The sequence below is a fragment of the Symphalangus syndactylus genome, chromosome 9, assembly GCF_028878055.3.
Source record: "Symphalangus syndactylus isolate Jambi chromosome 9, NHGRI_mSymSyn1-v2.1_pri, whole genome shotgun sequence".
NCBI lineage: Eukaryota > Metazoa > Chordata > Mammalia > Primates > Hylobatidae > Symphalangus > Symphalangus syndactylus.
The window spans coordinates 34,916,732-34,942,832 of NC_072431.2; the positions used below are offsets into that span (position 1 = coordinate 34,916,732).

Genomic DNA, 26,101 nt, shown 5'->3' on the forward strand with positions numbered 1-26,101 from the left:
GCCATTTTTATACGAGTAACTTAAATATTGGCCCTATTTCATGAGATCTAAGAACACTTCATTTGACTTCAACATATATAGGTATATGTGTGCATGTGTATGTGTATACACACACATCTCAGTGCTGCTTTAACTATACTGATTTTCTGTTTTACTCCTAAATTGTTCTCTGTTCTAAAGCACACAGTGGTATAGCTACCAGTATAAAATCAAATATGAATATTATGTATTTTTGTCCAATATTACTTACAGCATGAAAAATGTGTTTTGGAATCACCATTATCAATAATATTCCACTGCCACAATACTACTCATAGTATAATTTAACACAAGACAAAATTCTAAAATAAAATGTTTTGGCTTTAAACTCCGCCTACCTCCATATCTTCATTTTGTCACCTGCATATCAACATCTTCTCCAGCCTCAGATTTCCATTTTGCTAACCCTTTCGGCCAGAGCACAGAGTGCAGCCCCGTACATATGTACTCTACCCACAAAGTACTCCACAGTCCATGTTACTTCTGTAATAGTCTCAATAAAAATTCCCATTTCCATGCCACCTAAGAACTGGAATCAAAGCAATTAATTTGATTTAACTAATTTTATGCCTCTTAACATCTCATAAGTATTTATGTTTTTAAACAGGAATGCATATTATGTCATGTGAATCTTCAAAGAGTAAATTTTCAGGCATTATATCAAAATGTAACATTCAGAAGTGAGATATTTGTGTGTACTTTCTTTTGTAGTATTAGTGAATACCTATTCTCAGACTGTTTTGCAGAGTGACAAGATGTTCTAGGTCATTTCTGCCTTTCACAATGCCTTTCCTCTCATTACTACCAAACTCCTAAGTCCAGTTTTCCTTTTTCTGCTCAGTGATTACAGTGGTCACTACACCATGGGTAAAAATTAAATGTTTATAAATCAGAGACAACCTGGATTAGAATTTGTAAATAAATAATTTGTAAATAAATAAATAATTAACATAGTAGAAAGTTTCAGGTGTTTACTTTTTCATGAGTTTTCTAGATTGCTGTTCTTACCAGTTCAATCTTGACAGGTTGTGGACGCGGATCTTCACTTGGTCAAATCAGTGGAGCGTCCAAGAAAGGAAAAATCTGGCAGAATATCAGGAAAACCTGCTGCAAGATTGTAGAGAACAATTGGTTTAAGTGTTTTATTGGTCTTGTTACTCTGCTCAGCACCGGCACTCTGGTAAGTGAGCAGCCAGGGTGTTTGATACTTTGCTGGGGACAAATGTATCATGATTCTGTTAATTCAGAAAGTCAAAACCAGGATTAGATTTCCAAGGATATTTAGTATAGCACCAAATTTCATATTCTGTGATTTAAAATCTAAATATTGTACTTTCTTAGAAAGTTTATATATGCATCATTAATATTAAATTTAATATTGATTTTTAATATATTATTTTGCAATATTGAATTTCAAAATATATGAGTGACAGTGGGAAATGGAATGTGAATAGATACCGGATTCTTCTGATTTTAATGAAGTTTCATGTATGAAACATTTTAACGATTTGCACATCCAAAACTGCCATAATATGCTTGTATTTTGGTACCTATCAAAGGAAAGGGAACTATTGCATATGCTTTAAAGGATCTGTGAACTACAAATGTATTTGACCCTACAATCTTAATTCTGCACCCAGAATCTTAATTCTAAAAAAATTCTACAAATATCTGCACATTAAATGGTTCTACAAGGTAATTCACTGAAGAATGTTTTGTAATAACAGCAAAGGGTTAGCAAAGAAGGTCTGTAATAGCTGACTCTATACTATGAAAAATCATCCAATGGAAATCTGTGCAGCTATTTTAAAAATTCAGAAGCTATGTGCATATTACACTACAATTCATCAAGATATAGTAATAGGTGGAAAAAGAATGGTGTAGAATAAAGTGTATGGCACTCTGCCTTTTATGTAGGAAAGGAATAAAAATAGAATGTATATTGGTATTTGTTTGTATTTGATTAAAGAAGATCAGAGATCTTTTAAGGATAATTCTTATATACAAGATCTAGTTAACTGTGAGGTGCACAGAACACAGAAGATGGAGTCATGGTTGTGAACTGGACTTTGCTCTGCCTATATTTTTTAAATAAATTTTATGTTATTTACCACACATATTGAAAACTCTCCATGGGTGTGCAGAAGGAATGATTTTCACAATGTGAATGCATGTTTGTGACTTAGATTGAGAAACAGAACATTACCAGGATGCCAGAACAACACTCTTCCCCCTCAGTTAGTTCCCTACTCCACAAGGATAGCCAGCATGTGGACTTCAACTGCCATAGATTAGTTTTATCCATTTCAGACTTAATAAAAATAGATTCAAACTGTGTTACTTTTGTATTTCTTCTTCCTCTCATTTTGTTACAGCATCCCACTTCCTCATAATGATCAGGTCAATTATCCTTGCTGGTATAGTAACTTCTTTCTTTCTTACTAGTTGACTGGTACAAGAAATCAAAAATTGAGCAAATGACATCTAAGCTTGAATTTTAGTAGGAGACATACTATGTCTCCTAATGCCCTATTCTGGGAGCAAAGACCCCAGAGTCCACCTATCCTAAGGTTGAGAGAATGGGAAACACAAATACCCCCTAGTGGGCTTGCCAGATCCTCCATACTATGCCTTTCTCCATCACAGATTCTGCTAGCATCGTGGATCTTCATATGGCTCAAATGGAAAGGCTGCTTAGAATATAGTCAACCTATTTTAGTATCTTTTGTTGCATCATATTCTACTGAAAAATAGCAATCTTCTGCATCACCTGATAATGCATCTTTGGATCAATATTCCCAAGTGTGAAATTTTGCTTTCAAATCCTAAAGAGGCCTACCAGGCATTGTATCTCTTTCTTAGAGTAGGAGGCACACAAGTCTCTCTAAAGCATCTAGAGAACTTACCATTTCTTATTCATCAGGTCTGATTAACATGATATCATCAATATAATGAATCAATATGATGTTAACTCCTGTGGTGCTGGAGTTAACTGTGACCGCCATATCAACACATTATTCCTTTTATCCAGCTTCATATTCTATGCCCTTTGATCCAGCCTGTGGTAGGCTGATAAATGGTCCTCAAATATGTCCATGACATAATCCCCAGAACCTTTCAATGTTAACTTATATGGCAAAAGGGTCTTCGCAGATCTGATCAAGTTAAAGATGTTGAGACAGGGAGATTATTCTGAATTATCTAGCTGAGCCCAATATAATCACAATGGTTCCTGCAAAAGAGATACTGGAGGAGTTGGAGTCAGAAAAGAAGGTGATGTGAGGATAGAAGCAGAGACTGGGGTGTCGTCCTTTGAAGATAGAAGAATGCACCACAGGCCAAAGTGTATAAGCCGTCACTAGAAACTGAAAAAGGAAGGAACTGAGACCCCTCAGAGCCACCAAAAGGAACTAGCCTTATCACCTCAATTTTAGCCCAGTGATTTCTGACATCAAGAATGAGAGTATATAGAGTTGTGTTGTTTTTAAGCCACTAAATTTGTGGTAATCTGTTACAGTCACAATAGGAAACTAATAAGCAGCCCTCTCTAGATCCACTCCCAGGAAAGCTCCTCCATTTCCTGCTAGTACATGTTTCTAGGTCCTGCATAGGTACCAAGTTTTCTGGTATATAATCCTTCTCCTTCCTTAGCAATCTTAGTACTTCCCAGGCCACTGTATGAAGACAGTTGTCTCTATTTATACATCAGGTGGCCAGGAGAGGAGGTAGAGGTAGACCTTAAAGAGTTTTTAAGAGACACCTACCCTATGTAGGCCTCTTCATAATCCTCAAGAAAGACTCAATTCAGCTTGATCTTTTGGGGAGGCTCTGGAGCCCAGACTGCACCACACAATTTCACCTTGAGTGACTCAAGGCAGCTGGCATTTATATCTCTATTCCACTCAGCCGTTGATTGTGCTGGGTCCCTCTAGGAGTGGAAACATTGCCTCTCAGGTGGGGTGGCTCTTGTTTAGCAGAGGCAGTTCTCCAGAGAGGGCTTCAGTTGTGTGTAATCAAGCAACACTCGGTTGCTGTGGAATAGATACACCAGTAAAGGAGTTCTTGGTGGGCAACTCCAGCATCTACTACAGTATTCAACATGTACTTGAAAAGCATGTGTCATGTGATGTAGCTAGGTGCAATTATAGTTTGTTATTTCCATTGTTCCCATCTACAATGGGAGTCTTAGTGATATAGCAAAGATGTTTTTCTTTGATTGGCTATAGATACAATGTGTTAAATCATCCCACTATGATTGCTTTTTTTTTCTAAATCTTCTTTTAGTGTCATCAGTTTTGCTTTATATATTTTGATGACCCATTATTTTGGACATACAGATGTACACTTGTAGTAGCGATCCCCCTATTATTATGAACTATCCTAAGTTATGTATCTTGCCTAATTTGATACTAGCTTTATTTTTATTAGAATTTACACGTTAAATCTTTTTGTTCTGAACATATTCTTGACCTTCTCCTTTATACAATTAGGGCCCATCTGCTCTTTATTGATACAGCAGCTCTGTGATGCCTTTAAAAACAAATGCTTTTTAAACTTTGTACTGTTTCTCTGGTTCTTTGCAGCAGGATCATTGGTCTGGTGAAATCTACTCTACCCATGCTAATTGAAGTGGAGGCTTTTGTACATCTTTTTATTATATTTTGCATTATGTACCTGAATAATTGAAAAATAAATACATGTAACAAAATACAATTTTTAAGAACTTTATATTTATAATCTTTATGGACTCGTTTGCACCATAATTGGTTCAATTAAAAGTCATAAAATCTATTGTTATTTTGTATTTACTTCCATTTAACAAGAGATTTTAAGAATCACATCATTCTTTATATGAGATTATTTTAATCCTTGCTTGCTTTTTGTCCTTTTATGTATATTGATATATTGAAAGTCTGCCTGCCTGTTTTCAGTGCTAAAATATTTATGAAATTGCTTTCAATGACATGATCAGATTTTACATATTCTGTAGTCAAACTAAGGTTGACATTAAAACTGAGAAGCTTTGGAGAAACAATTATAGTTTTAATTAATCTTCAGTGTTTCAACTGGTTTACCTGATAGCCTTAGGGATTTCTAAAGACATTTTAAAAACATATCTGTTTCTCTATGAGTAAGTGGCATGTATCTGTGAGTTGGCTACCTGGAATTACATATAAGATCCATGTCAGATGTGACTAAAGGTTTTGTCTTTTATGTTAAGTTTGATTAACTGATTTTGGAGGGGATTTTTGGATCGTTATTTAAAACAATTATGAAGCCAGGTTCAGCCTATGTCTAAGAACTAGTTCTGGGATCAATTAATGATGTCTGGCATAGGCATGGGGTCAAATAAGAATACTTATAGATTATGTCAATAAATGCAAGCATAGTGAACCAGCCCTGGAGCCTACAATCTCTGACAGTGCTCACCATATGCCTATCAGAGACAAAATTTTGTTCCCTTCTACGTCAAAAGAGTTTTTAGAAATTACCTGTACACCTAATCCTTATTTTTTTTTTTACCCACAGGCTTTTGAAGATATATATATTGATCAGAGAAAGACAATTAAAATGTTATTAGAATATGCTGACATGATCTTTACTTACATCTTCATTCTGGAAATGCTTCTAAAATGGATGGCATATGGTTTTAAGGCCTATTTCTCTAATGGCTGGTACAGGCTGGACTTCGTGGTTGTTATTGTACGTATTTTAAAGAAAATGTAAAAGGCTATTTGATTTACTTTTTCTTCCTCACTCTTACTCTTTCATTTCCTGTCAATTTATTATATCTTTCCTTTCCCTCTCTCTCTACATTGTTGGTACATGACACCTTTCTTAGTTTGTAATATTTAACATCTATCATTTTCTTCTCATTCCAAAATTTTAAAAGTTCAACACTTTATTCCTGGGTTATTATAATAATCACCTTGAATTTACTGTTAACCATGTAAGTTTGTTGCACAGTATCTTGATGATATCAGCACCCTAAAATCTTTAAGTTCTTCTGTTGGCTTAACTCTTAATCATATATCACAATTAGACTACTTATGATGTTCACAAGTGTGGGGCTGATCCAATCTCCCCAAATTTCTCACTTAGATCTCTGCAATAGATTCCAAAGTGGTGTGCCTGCTTCTGCCCTGCATACCTTCATTCTGTTTTCCACATAGCAACCAGAGTAACTGTTGTGAAATGGAAGTCAGCTCATGTCACTTCTCTTGAAACCTTATGATAAACACCCATCTCATTCAGGGTAAAATCAACAATCTTTGCAATCAATGCTCTACAAGTATCTGTGTAATCCAAACATATTCCCTGCTGTGCTCCCTTTCCCCTGTCCAGGTCTATTTACTGATCCACCAGCACCAGCCTTCATGGAGCACTTCAAATATGCCAAGATTATTTTCATCTTAGTGCCTGTGCACTTATTTTTCCTTCCAACTGGAACCTTGGCTGGCATTGATGCTTTAGCCAAAATGAAACCTTTGAAGGTCTTTCCTTACAACACTACTTAAACTGCAACCACAACCACTCCAATACTCTCTTTCTCCATCTCCATACCCCTTATTAATATTGTACCATTTGTTCATTTATTTTGTTTATTGTCTGTTTTCTCCCACTAAGTTATAAGTTCCATTAGGGTAGAATTTTTTCTTGGTTTTCTTCCCTCCTTTAAGTCCTGTGCCTAGAACAATTTCTGTCATATTAGAAGGTTCTCAGTATTTTTGTTGAATGAATGAATGGCTCTCTATTCTATAAACAATGATAGAAGCTCCCCAATCTACAATTAATGATTTAAAATAGCTGACATCTCTTTTCTAAGTTCGCTCTTTCAAATTAGCCTTCTGCTCTAGCCAAATCATACTATGCCTGCAACTCGCCTTCCTGTTTCCTAGTCATTGTTCTGTGTCCAGATTCCTTCATGCTTATGAAAATAATACCCAAACTTCAAAGCCTACTTCAAGGCTGTCTCTTTAGTAAAGAGTAAAAAGAAAAAATTTTTCATAACGTTGACTTGAAAATGTAGAAAAATCTGAAGATATTAATAAAAGTTAATCTTAGCTTTACCACCTTAGTATTTGTGAACATTTATTAACCTTTAATAGATTTACTTTTAAAGATTACCTTAGTATCTGGTTATGCTTTTTTGTAATGTGTGTACTTTTGACTTAACAATATTCATATCTTCCTTGATGCCTATTCTCTGAAAGCCTATCGTGTATATTGTCTTAACCATATTTGTATATGAATGCATTTGTAAATATATTTCTTATTTTGTTTTAATGAATATACTGCATATGATTACTGTATTACAAGTAATTATGAAACTGATTCTTAACCTAATTTCAAACAAAAAAGATATGTCATTGATCATAAAGAGTATAAAATATACAACTTTTATTTATCTCACTAAAATATGTTCCTTATTACCAGAAAATAGTTTAATTTTATCTTTTTAAAGTGATTTTAACACTGAACAATTTTCTTATAACTTTCTGTAAGTCATTATTAATGTATTTTGAAATATATGTAAAAATAATTCACAAATTTACTGGTAAGCTTTTATTGTATATATCTGTTGTAACAAATGCAACATTTATTTTACATGTTATTTTGATTAATATGGAATTCTATTCACTTTTTTTAAAAAAATATATAGGTATTTTGTCTTAGCTTAATAGGCAAAACTCGGGAAGAACTAAAACCACTTATTTCCATGAAATTCCTTCGGCCCCTCAGAGTTCTATCTCAATTTGAAAGAATGAAGGTAAGAGCTAAGTTTCTAAGCTAATCTACAGATTTTTATTTGGAATTTCTAAATTTGCACAAATTGGGAAGATTTGTTTTCTTCTCGTTTGTACCTTTAACAGTATTAATACAACAAAAACTTTGTTTCATTGCTTAGAAATAGAAAGGAATTGGTACGTTTATTAAAATTCTAGGTTCTTATTCCTCATAAAGTATAAAAATCAATACAGACAAGTAAAAGAAACTAGTATTTGAGACAGAAAATATAGTTTTAAAAATATATTTCTACCCCATATACATATGCATATTACTGCAATTGTCTCCATTTTAAAAATACAATTGTCAGAAAATGAAACTTGGATCAGTTAACAAACTTTAAAATTATACAAACATGGTATACCCTAAATGGTTACTCACTGAATGAAAGAAAAGTTTGAATTTTAAGATAAATTTACTTTTTTAATGTCACAATCACAAGCGATGATTTCTTACCTGTCCTGTCTTCATCACTCACATGTTAAAACCTCTTCTGAACAATGTAAAGAAAATTAATAGATTGAATATTATATAATGGCCGTGTCTGAACAATGTAAAGAAAATAGATTGAATATTATAAAATGGCCGGTGTTCAATCTTTCGTACCTGAAATGGAAATCCCGTAATAGAAAAAAATGGAGTCTATGACCACTACAAGTAGTATAAGTATGTAGCTATACAGTGACCCATTGTATACAGAAATGGGAGAATACGTTCAAATGTACCTTTTATTTTATAATACATTTATGTGTTTTTGCATTTTTATTTACATAGTTTTTTTCATATCAGTCTGCCACTTTAATTACTACCTAATATCACATATTCATTGCTATGGTAGAATCTAGTGAGAGAATTATTAATGTTTAACCTTTATCTTTATCCCTATAGTTTATGTATTATGTGTTACATTTAAACTATTATTAAGAAACCTTAACACTTAAACTCTTTCCACTTGGTAAAAAGTGGATGTTTATTTTTCTCTCAAAATTTGAGTGATTATTATAAGTACAAACAGAAATATAAATAATTTAAAATATGTATTGTATTTAAAAATAATTTCAGAAATTTTAATAATTTCACTTTTATATGATTGTGTAAAGTACTTAAGTACATTAATTATATTTGTATATATATACTTAGTCCATGATTCATGATAATATTCTTGTAATTCATACAAATGTGTCGTTGACTCATTATAATAGTACTTAGGCCTTATCTATCTGTTTCTTAAATACATTTGATTTATTTTTGTTGGGAAATTAATATATTGATTATTCAGTAAATACATAAAAATTCCAAATGTGGCAAAATTCCAATTATATACCTCAGAAAAAAAAATCTAAAATGGTAATTGTAACATACAATAAGAAACAGACTTCATTAACCATATCATGAAGATCCACAAGGTGGTGATATTGCCCAGTACTTTTAAACCAAAATAAGGTGGAAAATAAGCTGAAAATAAGGTGGTTGAATGGTTCGATATGATTGAAGTTAAAATGACAAAACAGCCTAGGCACGGTGGCTTACACCTGTAATTCTGGCAATTTGGGAGACCGAGGCGAGCAGATCGCTTGAGCTCAGGAGTTTGAGACCAGCCCGGGTAACACAGTGAGACCCTGTCTCTACAAAAAATACAAAAATTAGCCAGGTGTGGTGTGTGCACCTGTAGTCCCAGCTACTTGAGATGCTGAGATGAGATGAGGTAAGAGGATCACCTGAACCTAGGAGGTCAAGGCTGCAGTGAGCCGAGATTGCTCCACTGCACTCCAGACTGGGTGACAGAGTGAGACTGTCTCAAAAAAAAAAAAAAAAAAAAAAGGACAGCCACATTTCCAGTATAAATACAGTTTAGTGATAGGAAAACATTATAGAATATTCTAACATGTAAACTACAGAGGGCCTATTTACTCAAAATACACACGTGCGCGCGCACACACGCACACACACACCCCCTTAAGTAAATATGTAACTAAAATAAACAAACTCCTTTTTATTTTCAAAAAATGGGATAATACCAGTTCTTTTTCCTAATAAGTTTAGACATATAGGGAGGAAAAAAAAGTAACAAAATCAGCAAGTTGTCTGCCCCAATTTAGAGAAAAGCAGGAAGAGATTTGCCAGGGAAACTGACTCTGTCAGAAATTAGGCCCTGTACCATTTAATGCTGTACATTCATTAGAATGGCAATGAGACAGTGGCTGTGGACAACTCAAGGTCAGGAAAACTGTAGCCATGCTTAGGTCAAAGTCAGGTTCAGACCTGAAGCCTCATCTCAACCTCTGGAAGTTCTGTAAATTATCACTGAAGATATATCATTGAGTGTATTAGGAAGCTACATGCTTACAAAATTAATGATTTATGTTAATAAGTTTAAGGTCTTAGGTGCTGACTATTTTTCAAATATATGTGTCAACTACGTCCACTCTTTTTATTCTTTGTATGTGGATTTTCTAAAAGACATGGCATTTTTCTTCAGCAGAACCATTAATGGACCTTTCAAATTTAAAAGTATTAACAAAAGATCTGTGATCTAGTTTTAGAAATAAAAGTGTTAGTGAAATCATAGTTATAAGCCTAAATATTAATTCAAAGATAGACAACTATGGAACATAAGCAAGAATATGCAGGCAAAAGAATTAGTATCTAGTAATGGCTGAAGGAAGGAAAGGTTAGAATGGTAGAAAACAGAATCAATGGTGCCTTAGGAAGAAAGTGAAAGAAGGTCAGGAGAGGGAAATCAAAAGTGTAAAATTAAGAGAGGCCAGGCACAGTGGTTCACACCTGTAATCCCATCACTTTGGGAGGCGGAGGTGGGTGGATCACCTGAGGTCAGGAGTTCAAGACCAACCTGACCAACATGGTGAAACCCCGTCTCTACTAAAAAAAAAAAAAAAAAAATTGGCCTGGCAGGGTGGCGTGTGCCTGTAATGTCAGCTACTCCGGAGGCTGAGGCAGGAGAGGGTTCAATCACTTGAACCCAAGAGGCAGAGATTGCAGTGAGCCAAGATCGGGCCATTGTACACAAGAGCAAAACTTGGTCTCAAAAAATAAAATAAAATAAATAAAAAATATAAAAAAGCTAAGAGAAAAATAAGTAGTGGAAATAGTAAAACTATTATTATATTAGATATAGCAACTCATTTGCATTTGCCGTAGCAGCTTCAGTGGAGTAATGAGAATACAATTCTGATTTGAATTTTAAAGAGTGAAGTCAGTTGAGGAAATAATGACAGTGATTATAGATTATTGCTGGTATTCAAGTTTAGGTGGTGGATTCATCTCCCAAGCTTCCTACTCTGGAGTGACTCACCAGTGACACCAAATGGTTCAGTGAGGATTGCATCTTTGTGTGAAGTACAGCAATCTATTTAATTTCCTGAAGCAATGTCTTCCCTTGGCTTCATTGACAGTACAATCTATTGGTCTTCTGATTCCTCTGACTACTCTTTCACATATTATATTTCACTTAAAATATATAATATATATATTTGTTAAGATAATCTCATACATACATATGGGTTCAATTATCTTGAATGATCATTTCTGGCACGATACAGGAAATCAATAAGCATATATACATATATATATATATTAAGCCAGCAAAATAATTATTTATTCTGGTATTTGTACTAATTAGCTCTGTTGCCATTTAATGATTTTTTAGTACAAACATTTTAAGAATATCTAGATTTGAATGTATTTTCTTTTTTGGTGGGGGGATGGAGTCTGGCTCGTAGCCCAGCCTGGAGCTCAGTGGCACTATCTGCTCACTACAAGCTCTGCCACCTGGCTTCAAGCGATTCTCCTGCCTCAGCCTCCCGAGTAGCTGGGACTACAGGTGCCCGCCACCACACCTGGCTAATTTTTTGTATTTTTAGTAGAGAAGGGGTTTCACCGTATTAGCCAGGATGGTCTCGATCTCCTGACCTGGTGATCCGCCCGTCTCAGCCTCCCAAAGTGCTGGGATTACAGGCATGAGCCACCATGCCCAGCCCGATTTGAATGTATTTTCTAAAGAAAAACTGAATTGCTATTTAGATTATTCCAGTACCAGCATGTGGGCTGTTAAATCTTTAGATATAGCCTTTTAAGGTTTTTTTTTAAATATGTCATTATATCAATTAGTATTTTTCAAACTGATCAAAAACTAAAACAGTTTCAGATTTCTTATCTAAAGTTTACATTTTTTCTATATACCAGGTGGTTGTGAGAGCTTTGATCAAAACAACCTTACCGACTCTGAATGTGTTTCTTGTCTGCCTGATGATCTGGCTGATTTTTGGTATCATGGGAGTAGATTTATTTGCTGGCAGATTCTATGAATGCATTGACCCAACAAGTGGAGAAAGGTTTCCTTCATCTGAAGTCATGAATAGGAGTCAGTGTGAAAGCCTTCTGTTTAATGAATCCATGCCATGGGAAAATGCAAAAATGAACTTTGATAATGTTGGAAATGGTTTCCTTTCTCTGCTTCAAGTAGTAAGTACACTTTTGACTTTTCCTTATTAATTATATATTCATCCATATTGTAGGTTGAATGTAAAGGACAAAATGTGGGCGATTAATACATTTGGTTATAAAATATTTTAGCAATTAGTAGATAAATGTAATGGGACATAACAACTATTGGGGGAACCTGCTCCAAATATTTCAATGTAGGTTCCTTCTATTTTCCGTGTCAGCCAGCTGAGAAATAAAGAGAAAGAGTACAAAGAGAGGAATTTTACAGCTGGGCTGCCGGGGGTGACATCACATACTGTTAGGACCGTGATGCCCACCTAAGCCTTAAAACCAGCAAGTTTTTATTAAGGATTTCAAAAGGGGAGGGGGTGTACGAACAGGGAGTAGGTCACATGCTTCAAGGGGCAAAAAGCAGAACAAAGATCACATGCTTCTGAGGAAACAGGACAAGAGCAAAATCACAACTCCTAATAAGGGTCTATGTTCAGCGGTGCACATATTGTCTTGATAAACACCTTAACAGAAAACAGGGTTTGAGAGCAGAGAACCTGTCTGACCAAAAATTTACCGAGTTTCCCAATCCTAGTAAGCCTGAGGGTACTGCAGGAGACCAGGGCGTATCTCAGTCCTTATCTCAACCGCATAGGACAGACATTCCCAGACCGGCTGTTTATAGACCTCCCCCCAGGAATGAATTCCTTTCCCAGAGTATTAATATCAATATTCCTTGCTAAGAAAAGAATTTAGTGATATCTTCCCTACATCCATTTATAGGCTCTCTGCAAGAAGAAAAATATGGCTCTTTTTGCCCAACCCCGCAGGCAGTCAGAACTTATGGTTGTCTTCCCTTGTTCCCTAAAAATCACTGTTATTCTGTTCTTTTTCAAGGTGCACTGATTTCATATTGTTCAAACACACATGTTTTACAATCAATTTGTACAGTTAACACAATTATCACAGTGGTCCTGAGGTGATGTACATCCTCAGTTTACGAAGATAACAGGATTAAGAGATCAAAGTAAGACAGGCATAAGAAATAATAAAAGTATTAATTTGGGAACTGATAAATGTCCATATTAAAATGAAATCTTCGCAATTTATGTTCCTCTGCCATAGCTCCAGCAGGTCCCTCCATCTGGGGTCCCTGACTTCCCGCAACATACAACACTAGGCTCATTTAAAGAGATAGGCCAGGTGCGGTGGCTCATGCCTGTAATCTCAGCACTTTGGGAAACCAAGGTGGGCAGATCATGAGGTCAAGAGATCAAGACCATCCTAGCCAACTTGGTGAAACCCCATCTCTACTAAAAATACAAAAATTAGCTGGGCATGATGGCACATAACTGTAGTCCCAGCTACTTGGGAGGCCGAGGCAAAAGAATCCCTTGAACCTGGAAGGCGGAGCCAAGATCATGCCACTGCACTCCAGCCTGGTGACAAAGTGTGACACTCTCTCAAAAAAAGAAAGAAAAAAAGAGACAAAAGTTAAATACTGTCTCTGCCCCATTGGATGAAGGAAGTGGAGATGCAAGTAAATTTAACAGAGGAAATACAGATACTGGCCCAAACTATTTTTACCACCACTGATCAGGTTATAGGGTAATGTATTAGTCAAGGTTCCCCAGAGGGACAAAACTAATAGGATATATATATCCAATTATATATTATCCTATATAATAATATATATAATATATATCCTATTATATATAATATATCCTACTATATATTATCCTATATAATAATATATATTCTATGTAATATATATATTCTATATATATTTTGTGTGTGTGTATGTGTATATATATAGATATATACACACAATTTTTTATATATATATATACACACAATTTTATATATATATATAGTGGCAGAGGTGAAGTAAGCTCGTGTATCTATGTCTATTCCCACTGTGAACATATGGTGAGCTCACACAATGAATCCCAGGAAGCCAATTGATATTATAGCCCAGACCATGCCCATGTACCCAAATGGTTCTTTTTTTCCGGAATAATATGTTACGATGTGAGAGATTATTCTGAAGCCTGGTAAGATGAAGATATAGACTTCGGGGTGACCGAAAAATCAGAATAGGTGCCGATATAGGATAGGAGATATATATATCCTATTAGTTCAGTCCCTCTAGGGAACCCTGACTAATACATTACCCCATAACTTGATCAGTGGTGGTAAAAGTAGTTTGGGCCAGTATCTGTATTTCCTCTGTTAAATTTACTTGCATCTCTACTTCCTTCATATATAGATATAGATAGATATAGATATAGATATAGATGTAGATGTAGATATAGATATAGATATATTTACATATATAAGTTATATATATATACACACACAGACACATATATATATATAAAGGGGAGTTTATTAAGTATTAACTTACATGATCAATGATCACAGGGTCTCACAATAGGCTGTCTGCAAGCTTGAGGAGCAAGGAGAGCCAGTCCGAGTCTCAAAACTGAAGAACTTGGAGTCCAATGTTTGAGGGCAGGAAGCATCCAGCACGGGAGAAAAAATATAGGCTGGGAGGCTAGGCCAGTCTCGCCTTTTCCCATTTTCCTGCCTGCTTTATATTTGCTGGCAGCTGATTAGATTGTGTCCACCAGATTAAAGGTGGGTCTGTCTTCCCCAGCCCACTGACTCAAATGTTAATCTCCTTTGGCAACACCCTCACAGACACACCCAGGATCAATACTTTGCATCCTTCAATCCAATCAAATTGACACTCAGTATTAACCATCACAGGTAATAATTCTTTGGTCCAACCCAAGTCACTACTTTTTATCTCTTTAGCATTTTGAGGAACTGCTACTCAGTGACTCAATATCTAGCAGATGTGAAGAGTTGAACAATTCCTTTTATGTCTCTCACAGAAAAGCACATGTATAGCAGCTACAAGTCACCATGACACATTATGCATGTATTTATTTACCATTTATATATGTTTCTCTATTTATCTTTTTCTAGTCATACTAGCTTCAAATATTTTGTTATTAACTACAAATAAACTAAGTACTTGAAATAGTTGTTAACAGACAATATAATAATGAAAATGTTAAGGATCCCAATTACACAGTATATGGAAGTGTGGCAAGCCTATGTCAAATGTTTCAGTGCACTAATAAGAGATTGAGATTTTACTTTTTGTTTGCCAGTAAGCATAAATTTTAAATGCATGTCATTTTTACAGGCAACATTTAATGGATGGATCACTATTATGAATTCAGCAATTGATTCTGTTGCTGTAAGTATAATATCATTTTAAAGCCATTGTTAGGATACAAGCAAAGTCATTTTTGCAATTCGAGCACAGGACACCAGTAATAATGAATAGAAATCAAATGCAGTTCAGATTGGATATTTCATTGGCAATGAAATTCTTCCAGGGTTATTATATACAAGGATTGAGGCCCCGTAGGTCCATTTGCAAGATTACCAGACTTTGCAACGATGATTAAATGAATGAAATGAACTTTAACATTCATACATATCAATGATATCCTTTTACCAAAGAGCAAAAAAGAAAACATTTTCTTAGGTAGCATTGTTGGGTTTTCTTGTCATAAATTGTTTTATAAAACTTGTTTTAAAAAGCCAATATCAATAATTTGCTTATTCTAAACTTCTAGGTAAATACACAGCCTCATTTTGAAGTCAACATCTACATGTATTGTTACTTTATCAACTTTATTATATTTGGAGTATTTCTCCCTCTGAGTATGCTGATTACTGTTATTATTGATAATTTCAACAAGCATAAAATAAAGATAAGTATAAATATTATTTATCCAATGTCTGAGAAAATCAGGCATATACATAAATATATAAATGCCCTGCTTCAAATAATTGGCTTTGGATTCAGCTTAATGTCATTTTTATTTGACATGTATCTTAAAAAATCATGATTAATGTTCCTACACATTGATGAACATTGCCAAAATGTTCACCTTTAATTTACATTGACTTCTAAATCCAAAATATGTACCACACAGTCAAGTTTAAAAGTTAAACATTACAAGTGTCTGTGTAAAAATTACAAGTGTTTTAAAAATAATGATGTGCTGAAAAATAAATACTGTAAGTGAAATTTTCTATCTTCACAAATATGTGAAAAGTTCCAGAAAAAAACACTCTTTTACTCTCTGTTATATTTAAAGCCTTCACAGTCAGCCAGCACGGACATCTTTCAAAGTTAGAGTAGTTCTTTCTGCTAGAAGTAGAGAGAGTCATAAATCCTAACTGGGTGGCCTAAGTAGGAGTGCTTGAACCCAATAAGACAGAGCTCAGAGACAGAATTGAATAACTACAGTTTCATGCCATTTCTAAAAAGCGACTTCCTTCAGGGCCTCCACAAACGCAAAGGACTAAAAAGACATGTAAGTCAAGTTATTTTACACAGGCACCTAATCTCTTTTGGGAAGCCTTCCAAAAAAGTCAAAGGAAAGAATAGTTTAATTTTGAAATTTTATCTTCAGCCATGTAATCAAACTTTAGCCATGTGTAAAATCTGGTACAGTAGACCCTCCTTATCCAAGGGGACTGTGTTCCAAGACCTCCAGTGGATGCCTGAAACCGCAGAGTAGTACCTAACCTGATTGCTGTAAATCAGAACATGTTTCTGTTCACATTCAGATGCCTTTTCCATGACTAAGACTTATCATGCACTGTGGCCATTTGCAGTTTGAAGTACAACAGCAAATCAAGCATACATTTATTTTTCATTCTTCACAATTTCATGGACAGAGGATTCATTCATACCATAGATTTAGCAACCTCAGCATATATATTTTTTTTCTTTTCTTAAGTCAAGCACTTTCACCTTTTCTCTTAAAGGAAGCACTTTGCAGCTTCTTTTTGGCATATTCAAATGCCATCACCACTTCTCTTGCATTTTGGGGGTTATTATTAATTAAAATATGGATTACTTGAACACAATCGCTGCGATAACAGAGATAGCTGCAAAGTGACTAATGTGTGGGTGGCATAGACTGAGTGGGTGTGCTGGACAAAGGGATAATTCACATCCCAGTCTCCACAGAGCAGGATGACACAAGATTTCATCACACAACTCAGATCCACATGAAATTTAAAATGTATTAACTATTTATTTTTAGGATTTTTCATGTAATAATTTCCAACTGTGGTTGACCATGGCTAACTGATACTGTGCAAAGTGAGACTTCAGATAAGGGGGGACTACTGTATATCACTCTTGAGTTTCCACCAGTGAAATAGGAGTAGAGAGCTGAGTGATCAAATGTGATTCTGATTGATTGGATGCTTCAGCTTTCTACGAATATCATCCCTGTAGGATAACATACTAGGATTTGCTTCTAGGCTTCGAATTGGTGTCTGCTGTCAATTTAAGTGACCAGGTCCTGATTTAGAGCAGTAACAATTCCTACTTCTTCGGACATGACATTATTCACTTCACATATATTACATAAGATACTGAAATTAGCACTAGAAACACAGAAATGAATAAGCCCTCAAACGTGCTATGAAGAAGCAAGCGCAAGGTACTTTTGGAGTAATAGTAAAAAAAAATCTTCTGATAGTATTTGAAAAATAAAGCAATATATAGTCATATAAAAATGATCCCATATGATCATTTCTGTTTACTTCTGCTTATTAAAAATACAAATCAACTTTTCCTTTAGCTATTGAGCTCAACCTTTCTTAGTAAATATTTCAAGATATCACCTGCTGTTTCTCCTTTGTCCTCTTTTACAACCCTATGTGAAAATAGAGTTGACACTCTCCTAGGAGAGTGCACTTAGAGATTACTGAATTTCTGTCACTATCGGCATGTATTCTGTATGTACTTTTTACGGATTTTTGGGCAGAAAGTCAGACATTTTCAAACATGATTTCATTCACTGCAGTTAAGCCTTTTTTTAGAAGATTAAATCAATAATTGCCAAGTCTTTAAAATGCGTATTAACATAAGGGAAAATTTGGATTAAGTGTGATTTTAATATGTTTTTCTTTCCTTTCTTTACCTGGGAGGCTCAAATATCTTTATAACGGTTAAACAGAGAAAACAGTACCGCAGGCTGAAGAAGATAATGTATGAGGATTCTCAAAGACCAGTACCTCGCCCATTAGTAAGAAAATGTCTAGATTTTTTGAAACTTCAATGGAGGTGTTCTTTATATATTCTCTTTTAAAGCCTTAACAAATGCTTTTGACAAAATTTTTGTGTCCCCTGACAAAGCTTTTCATGGTCATTTTGTTTGTTTGTTTTAACTATATGTTATAGTTTGGCAAAAATTTAGGTTCACACTTATTCTCATTTATTTTGGGAAGAAAGTTGTAGCATATAAAAGACCATATATATGTATATGTATCCTATTAATAAGACTATTACATCTGTTGATTTTACCCACAGAACAAGCTCCAAGGATTCATTTTTGATGTGGTAACAAGCCAAGTTTTTAATGTCATTGTTATGGTTCTTATATGTTTCCAAGCAATAGCCATGATGATAGACACTGATGTTCAGAGTCTACAAATGTCCATTGCTCTCTACTGGATTAACTCAATTTTTGTTATGCTATATACTATGGAATGTATACTGAAGCTCATCGCTTTCCGTTGTTTTTATTTCACCATTGCGTGGAACATTTTTGATGTTATGGTGGTTATTTTCTCCATCACAGGTAAGATTTTGTTTAGTCAAATTTTTACTGATAATAATATTAATTCAAGCAAGCTCTTACAGTAAATATCTCATGAAATATAGTCTCCTAATAAGCAAAAGAGGTAGAGATCTTTTTTTATTTCCAACAGGAATGCTTCACATTTGTAATCATATATGTACCACCCATGCCTAATAGAGATAAGATGTTCAAAAATATTTCTAATAACATAGACTTTGCATATAAGCCACCAGGTGAATGTTTAGTCACCCCTTCATTCTATAATATACATTAATTTTCTAGATGACACTAGAAAGATCTTTATGTCTTAGAATGATGTAACCTTCCAAGTTCGTTATTATTTCCTTCCCTCTAATTTCTAAAACTATTTACAACTTATACAACATTAGAGTTTCAGGCTTTAACAAATTTGTTGCTTGTTTTCTCTTACTTTGGAGATCTGTCTCTTATTTAATAAATACACTTGATAATTCTCTTTGTGAATAAAAACTGTGTTATATGCAAAAAATTCAGTAGTAAACAAAGTAAGTATAATTTCTGTGTACACATAGCTTAGAGTCTATTAAAGGATATAGATAATTAAACAGTACATTTTAATATGTGCTATTAAGGTTATGGTAGGGAAGTCACAGGGTGCTGCAGCAGCACAGCAGAAGGAGGTCACCTAATCAGTAAGTAGAGGTCAGAGAAAACTTTATGGACGTGAAATCTAATTAGAGACTTTTCAGACAAGGAGACAGCCAAGCAAAGAATTTAGTGTCAAAGAGTTTCAGGCAGAGAGAATTTTGTCTGTTTCCCCATAACACACATATTAGGATGTAAGTTCCATGAGAGTAGGAAAAATATTTAAGTTTACTGCATCAAGCACTATTCTATGTATTGAGTAGTAGAAAATGTAGATAAACTGTTTGCCCAGATGTGCTTCCAAATATTCACTCATTCAGTTGATAGTGGAAACAATGCAACTAACTACTGAAAAAAACCATAAGAAGCTTCAGAAAAGAAGAAGCTATCAGAAAAACTGATAGAAAAGTACATGAAGACAAGAGGGAGCTGATAGGAACAAGGCAGAGGAATGATGGAATTAGAGTCCTATGAGACTGAAGGGGACTTCATGAGAGAACTGGAAGGAAAAGCAATTGCAGTAAGAGAGAAAGCAGTTTGAATTTGAAGCTTCAGAAGGCAAGGTATCCTGGGTCCAGAATGTGATTATGAATGTGATTATAAATGTGAATTTATAAAATGATGGAGAAGAGTGTAACAACTTTAGAAGACCAAAGACAGAAACTGGCTTTTAAATGGATTGTTGATGGTAGGTGCTAAGGTGAAATGAGAGACAGTGAGTCAATTATTGAAGTCTTCAATGAATATGAATGAAGAATGAGTAGGCTATAGAGCCAAGGAATGGTAGGAAATGATATAGCTGAATGGCATGATCCACAAAGTGTCAAAAATCTCTTTTATTTTTTTCTTTATAAAAATAATAGGAAGGAAAAGTGACCAGAAATCACATCGGAAAGAAAGAAAGATACATATTTTTTCTTTCTAACCTGAGGAAAGTGGAGTGGGGAAGAATGAGCTCCCTGTATTTGAGAGGGTTGCAAGGGAAATAGAGTCTTCAAGATAGAGACAGATTTAGCCATCATCCTCTGCAAACTGAAACAGGGACAGAAATCCAAACACCACATATTCTCATTCATAAGTGGGAGCTGAACAATGAGAACACATGGACACAGAGAGGGGAACAGCACACACTAGGACTTGTTGGAGGGTGGGGCGTCAGGGGAAGGAACTTAGAGGACTGGTCGATAGGTGCAGCAAACCACCATGGCACATGTATACCTATGTAACAAACCTGCATGTTCTGCACATGTATCCTGGTGGGTTTTTTTTTAGAAGAAATAAAGAAAAACAAAAATTAAAAAAAGAAATTCCCCCCAAAAAAGAGACTGGGTTAAAAAAAATTAGTGATGAGAATGTAGAGGAATTTATTCACAATTTAGTGATACTTCCTGCATAATGAAAAAGTTTGGAAGGTTGAAGGGAAATGAGAATTTGGGTCAGAGTATAAGATTCACTAAAGCACTATAGAGATAGGGCATTGATAGGATAGAACATCAGAGAGAAATGTCATCTTAGGCAGAGACCAAGTTTAACAAAAATGTGAGACATGATTCCTCCAGATTCAACAAACCTACCATATCACTTAGAAGCCTCGTGGGATCCTTTCTTCCACTACCTTCTCAACTCAAAATAAACTACATTCTGTCTAATACTTCCAGAGAACATCTCTTATACCTTTAATGAATTATGATTTTACCTTGTTTTATAGTTCTTGTGTTAATCACTGCCATACTTCCCTCATCTAACTACCACAGCTACAAAAATGTTATAAACAAAGACTTATTTATTCAATTCACGTTTAAAGTTCCTGGAGCCCCAGTACTATTTATGAAATAAAGAAATTAAATTACAATCTATGAATCACTGAGTGCCAGACATTTCTGTAATTATATTTATCAATTAGGTCTTTCTGCCTTATAGTTATTGTAAATGTCTATCACTAGTTTGTAAATTATAAGGTTCCTGAAGACAGAAATCATGTCATTCATCTTTGCATATTGTTGTGATATATTTATTGGGCATTCAATAAAGGTTGCATGGAACTAAATTTCTTGATCCAATAGCAATAAAAAAATTATGACTATTGTCCTGCATTATAGAATCAGGTCATCTGTAATTCCAGAACTACTTGGTCTATAATACTCTTAGATGATGTTACAGAAAAATAATCTTCCAAATATAGCTAGATACCCTGAGCATTGATACAATTGGTGTTTGGCTGACACAAACTTTCAACATGCTAACTGTTAAATGAGAATGCTTAGTAAAATGGAAGGGATCAATAAAGGATTAATAAAACATAGGGAAAAACAATTAAGTGTAAAATAATTTATAGTCCTCAAAATACAGTTGTGTTTGAATAATTGTAGAGCCTGCTTTATCTTTTCCCACCCCCAGGTCTATGTCTGCCTGCGACAGTAGGATCCTACCTTGTGCCTCCTTCACTTGTGCAACTGATACTTCTTTCACGGATCATTCACATGCTGCGTCTTGGAAAAGGACCAAAGGTGTTTCATAATCTGATGCTTCCTTTGATGCTGTCCCTCCCAGCATTATTGAACATCATTCTTCTCATCTTCCTGGTCATGTTCATCTATGCCATATTTGGAATGTACAATTTTGCCTATGTTAAAAAAGAAGCTGGAATTAATGATGTGTCTAATTTTGAAACCTTTGGCAGCAGTATGCTCTGTCTTTTTCAAGTTGCAATATTTGCTGGTTGGGATGGGATGCTTGATGCCATTTTCAACAGTAAACGATCTGACTGTGATCCTGATAAAATTAACCCTGGGACTCAAGTTAGAGGAGATTGTGGGAACCCCTCTGTTGGGATTCTTTATTTTGTCAGTTATATCCTCATATCATGGCTGATCATTGTAAATATGTATATTGTTGTTGTCATGGAGTTTTTAAATATTGCTTCTAAGAAGAAAAACAAGACCTTGAGTGAAGATGATTTTAGGAAATTCTTTCAGGTGTGGAAAAGGTTTGATCCTGATAGGACCCAGTACATAGACTCTAGCAAGCTTTCAGATTTTGCAGCTGCTCTTGAACCTCCTCTTTTCATGGCAAAACCAAACAAGGGCCAGCTCATTGCTTTGGACCTCCCCATGGCCGTTGGGGACAGAATTCATTGCCTTGATATCTTACTTGCTTTTACAAAGAGAGTTATGGGTCAAGATGTGAGGATGGAGAAAGTTCTTTCAGAAATAGAATCAGGGTTTTTGTTAGCCAACCCTTTTAAGATCACATGTGAGCCAATTACGACTACTTTGAAACGAAAACAAGAGGCAGTTTCAGCAACCATCATTCAACGTGCTTATAAAAATTACCGCTTGAGGCGAAATGACAAAAATACGTCAGATACTTATATGATAGATGGTGATAGAGATGTTCACGCTACTAAAGAAGGTGCCTATTTTGACAAAGCTAAGGAAAAGTCACCTATTCAAAGCCAGATCTAATCCCACTTACCACCTCTTTGCGTATTTCTTCACATGTCTGAAAAATGTTGAAAGCCTAAGCCAGGAATAAAAGAAGAGATAATAATCAGTTCTTTACAACTGATGGTAATTAAGCTTGTATTCACAAGACTTCATGCCAAATTCACTTTTTAGCATTATATCTAACAAATCAAGAGAATCCTTAATATTGCTGCGGTGAGTTTAAAGCGGGTTAAAGTGGCCATTTGACAATCTCATGTTTGTTTTCTCTACATGGTGTATATGATGTGTGCCCTCTAGGGAATGAAGGGAAGTGGTGATAGAGATCAGCAGCAGCAGGGGCTTTCTTTTATATTTTATGTATAATTTAATGGGCTTCAAGTCACCACTATTAAGACTTACAAATAAGCAAATACTTTCCTGATGTGGGATGGTGAAATGCTACCGGCTATTAAATCATAAACTTGCCTAGACAAATGCCAATTGGAAGAAGGGAGAGAGCAGTTCTTTAGAAAGTGCATTTGAGATCAACCTCAGAGATTCTTGGGCTGTTAAAACTGCATTTGAAAAAGATTGATTGAAGCTCTGTGTTTATTTCTGTATGTTCTTGTTTTCCTTTCATTTGGAACTGGGAATGAATAGGATATCATTGTGCTCAAGCCCCTGGTTTCTCATCTCTGGCTAGTTCCACCTAAGCCCTGGCTCTTAAGCAGGGCAGATTTGTAAAATAAGAAGCGTAAAGGAGAGTTATAGCCTAATTTTTTTGCATTTTCTTCTCATTTACACCTATTTCTTAAAAAAGTATACATTTACTAAAATGATGTAATAGGTAATATGTTAATAGACTCAAGCTTTACCTTATGAAATTGATGTATTTTTACCAGTTATTTCTAATGTAACATTGAATATATAAGATCTGACAAATGTATGTTTAAATATGAATTAGAAGAGTTGAGAGCTACCATTATGTACAGGGATTCTCATAGTGTCTTGACTCTTAATTGGAAAGTTGTGGCAACTTTAAAGTACTTTTTACTGTACGTTACAATTCTTTATAACTTAGAGAAAGACAATGGTCACTCAAACTATGAGAACTATGAATTAGGAGATAAAAGTTTAAAATTGTTGTTGTTTTATAACAGTATGTACAAGCGAGTTCTCCCTTATATATTTACGTTTTCAAGTTTTTTAATCTCATCATGTACATCAATACTCTATAAAATGTTTTATATTCAAAGAACTGTAAAATCCTAAACATTAGTTTTCACTATTGAAATTATTTTTTAAAGATAGGCATAAATAGTTGTCCTTTGACTTATTCATACAAATATAGTCATTTACTTCCATGCAGTTTGAGATTCTGAGAGTTATTCCAACTATATGAAGATTGATTTCAATGTGCCTGCTAAGTCCTAAAAGATTCAGAAAGAAAATTTATATATTATTGATTTAAATGTCATCCTTTAAATATGTTGTATAACATTCAATATAATTTATGTATCAGTGATTGTATTTTATTCTGAATGCATGATCTCAAGCCTTAACTATTATCATCTTTCTCTGCCCCTCAGAAATTGAATAACCTAACCAAGATGCCTTCAGGGGATGCCCTAAGTAAATGTAATTTCAGGGTTGTTGTTTTGTTTTGTTTTGTTTTGTTTTTTCCCTCTCTAAGTGTTCCTTCCCTTTCTCCTCCTGCTCTCCATCATGTTATGGGGACCAGTGAGGAACCAGTGTTAACTTGGTGACAATGTGACAGCTGGTGCTTTATCTAAGCTTCTCCATTTTCTATTTCTTGGGAATGCTTTATTGTGGAAACTGCCTCAGATACTTAAACTGAATCATAACTTGCTTCTGTAAATTGCATAAAGACAACAAACTGATTTTAGTTTGAAAAGTATATCTTTTACTTGTAAACCTTGTTTGCCAGTTACCTTCCGAAAGCTGTGTAAAGAGTTATTTTTAACCAAGTCTTAATATATGTTACTTTTTAGATACTATAGAAAATAATAAATATAACTTGTAAACCACATTAAGCTATGTTTGTTTTTAATTTGATAAATCACGTTGGCAACTTTGTGTAGTACACTTTTTAAAAATAAGCTTTACATTAAAGTTTGTTAATTCAGGCTTAAAACTGGAAACAGTTGTGCTTTCTTTAGATCACATAATTTTGTCAAATACATTTTAGTAAGCTTATCGGTGCCCCCTACACATTAACAAGATGAAAAAGATCACTCTTCTTATCAAAATTATAATGATAATTTTACTAGATATATTTTCGTGTTACTAGAATTTGCTTTCTGGAAAATAATACTGAAATTAAATTTATTGGTACACTACTATTTATCAATTTCTGCATCTTCAAAAATTGTATTGTGCTTCATTAATAAATATAATACACTTGAAATTGTTTTAAAGATAATGGTAATAGCTACCATTTATTGAGCACACTCCTATGCCCAGCCTTATCCTATGTATTTATCATGCATGAAGAAGTGATCACTCTCAGTTCATGAGTGAAAAAAGTTAGGTTTAGAAAGGTTATGAAGTTTTTATATGGCAGAGACCTTATAAGTAAAAAGGCCAGGACTCTAAACCAGGTCCAGGTACAGAGCCTTAATGTGTTTTCTCTCACACTCGCTCTCTTGCTGTCTCTCTCTCCATCTCCCTCTGTCCCACTTTCCCCATTTGGTGGAGTAAATTTTAAAGGTAGAGACATTCCCTGGAAAAAGGGAAGTCATAAGGGATAAAATTATAGAAGTTGAAAAATTCAACATTTTGTGAATGCTGAATACTAAAGGTAAACTCAGATCCTATTCAGATAAAGATATATCTGAGACTGAAGAGCTTACTGACTACTGGGTGGAAACGTGACTATGCAGCTGGTAATAATATGTGATAATTTTTATACTACAAGTGTACATTGTAATACACATATAGGCAGGAATGATGGGTTCTGTGTTGGATATCAGAGGTGAAGTGAGTAAAATGGGCCCCTGCAGAAAAAGGAGGACTTTGTCAATTAAAGAAGGCAATTTTATTAAACAGAGTCACTTGTAA

At 34.6% G+C, this 26,101-nt stretch overlaps 1 protein-coding gene across 1 annotated transcript in view; it reads left to right on the plus strand.

Annotated features, from left to right (window-relative positions):
• The window catches only part of SCN7A (sodium voltage-gated channel alpha subunit 7), a 99,671-nt gene extending 74,601 nt beyond the window's left edge, over positions 1-25,070 (plus strand). The window contains exons 17-25 of the mRNA XM_055291907.2: positions 1,065-1,219; positions 5,569-5,742; positions 7,703-7,810; positions 12,031-12,309; positions 15,500-15,553; positions 15,939-16,076; positions 18,312-18,416; positions 18,701-18,971; positions 21,993-25,070. Of these exons, the coding sequence (XP_055147882.1) occupies positions 1,065-1,219; positions 5,569-5,742; positions 7,703-7,810; positions 12,031-12,309; positions 15,500-15,553; positions 15,939-16,076; positions 18,312-18,416; positions 18,701-18,971; positions 21,993-23,059 (2,351 nt within the window). The 3' untranslated portion in view covers positions 23,060-25,070. The remainder of the gene's footprint in view (positions 1-1,064; positions 1,220-5,568; positions 5,743-7,702; positions 7,811-12,030; positions 12,310-15,499; positions 15,554-15,938; positions 16,077-18,311; positions 18,417-18,700; positions 18,972-21,992) is intronic.
• The last annotated feature ends 1,031 nt before the right edge of the window (positions 25,071-26,101 follow it).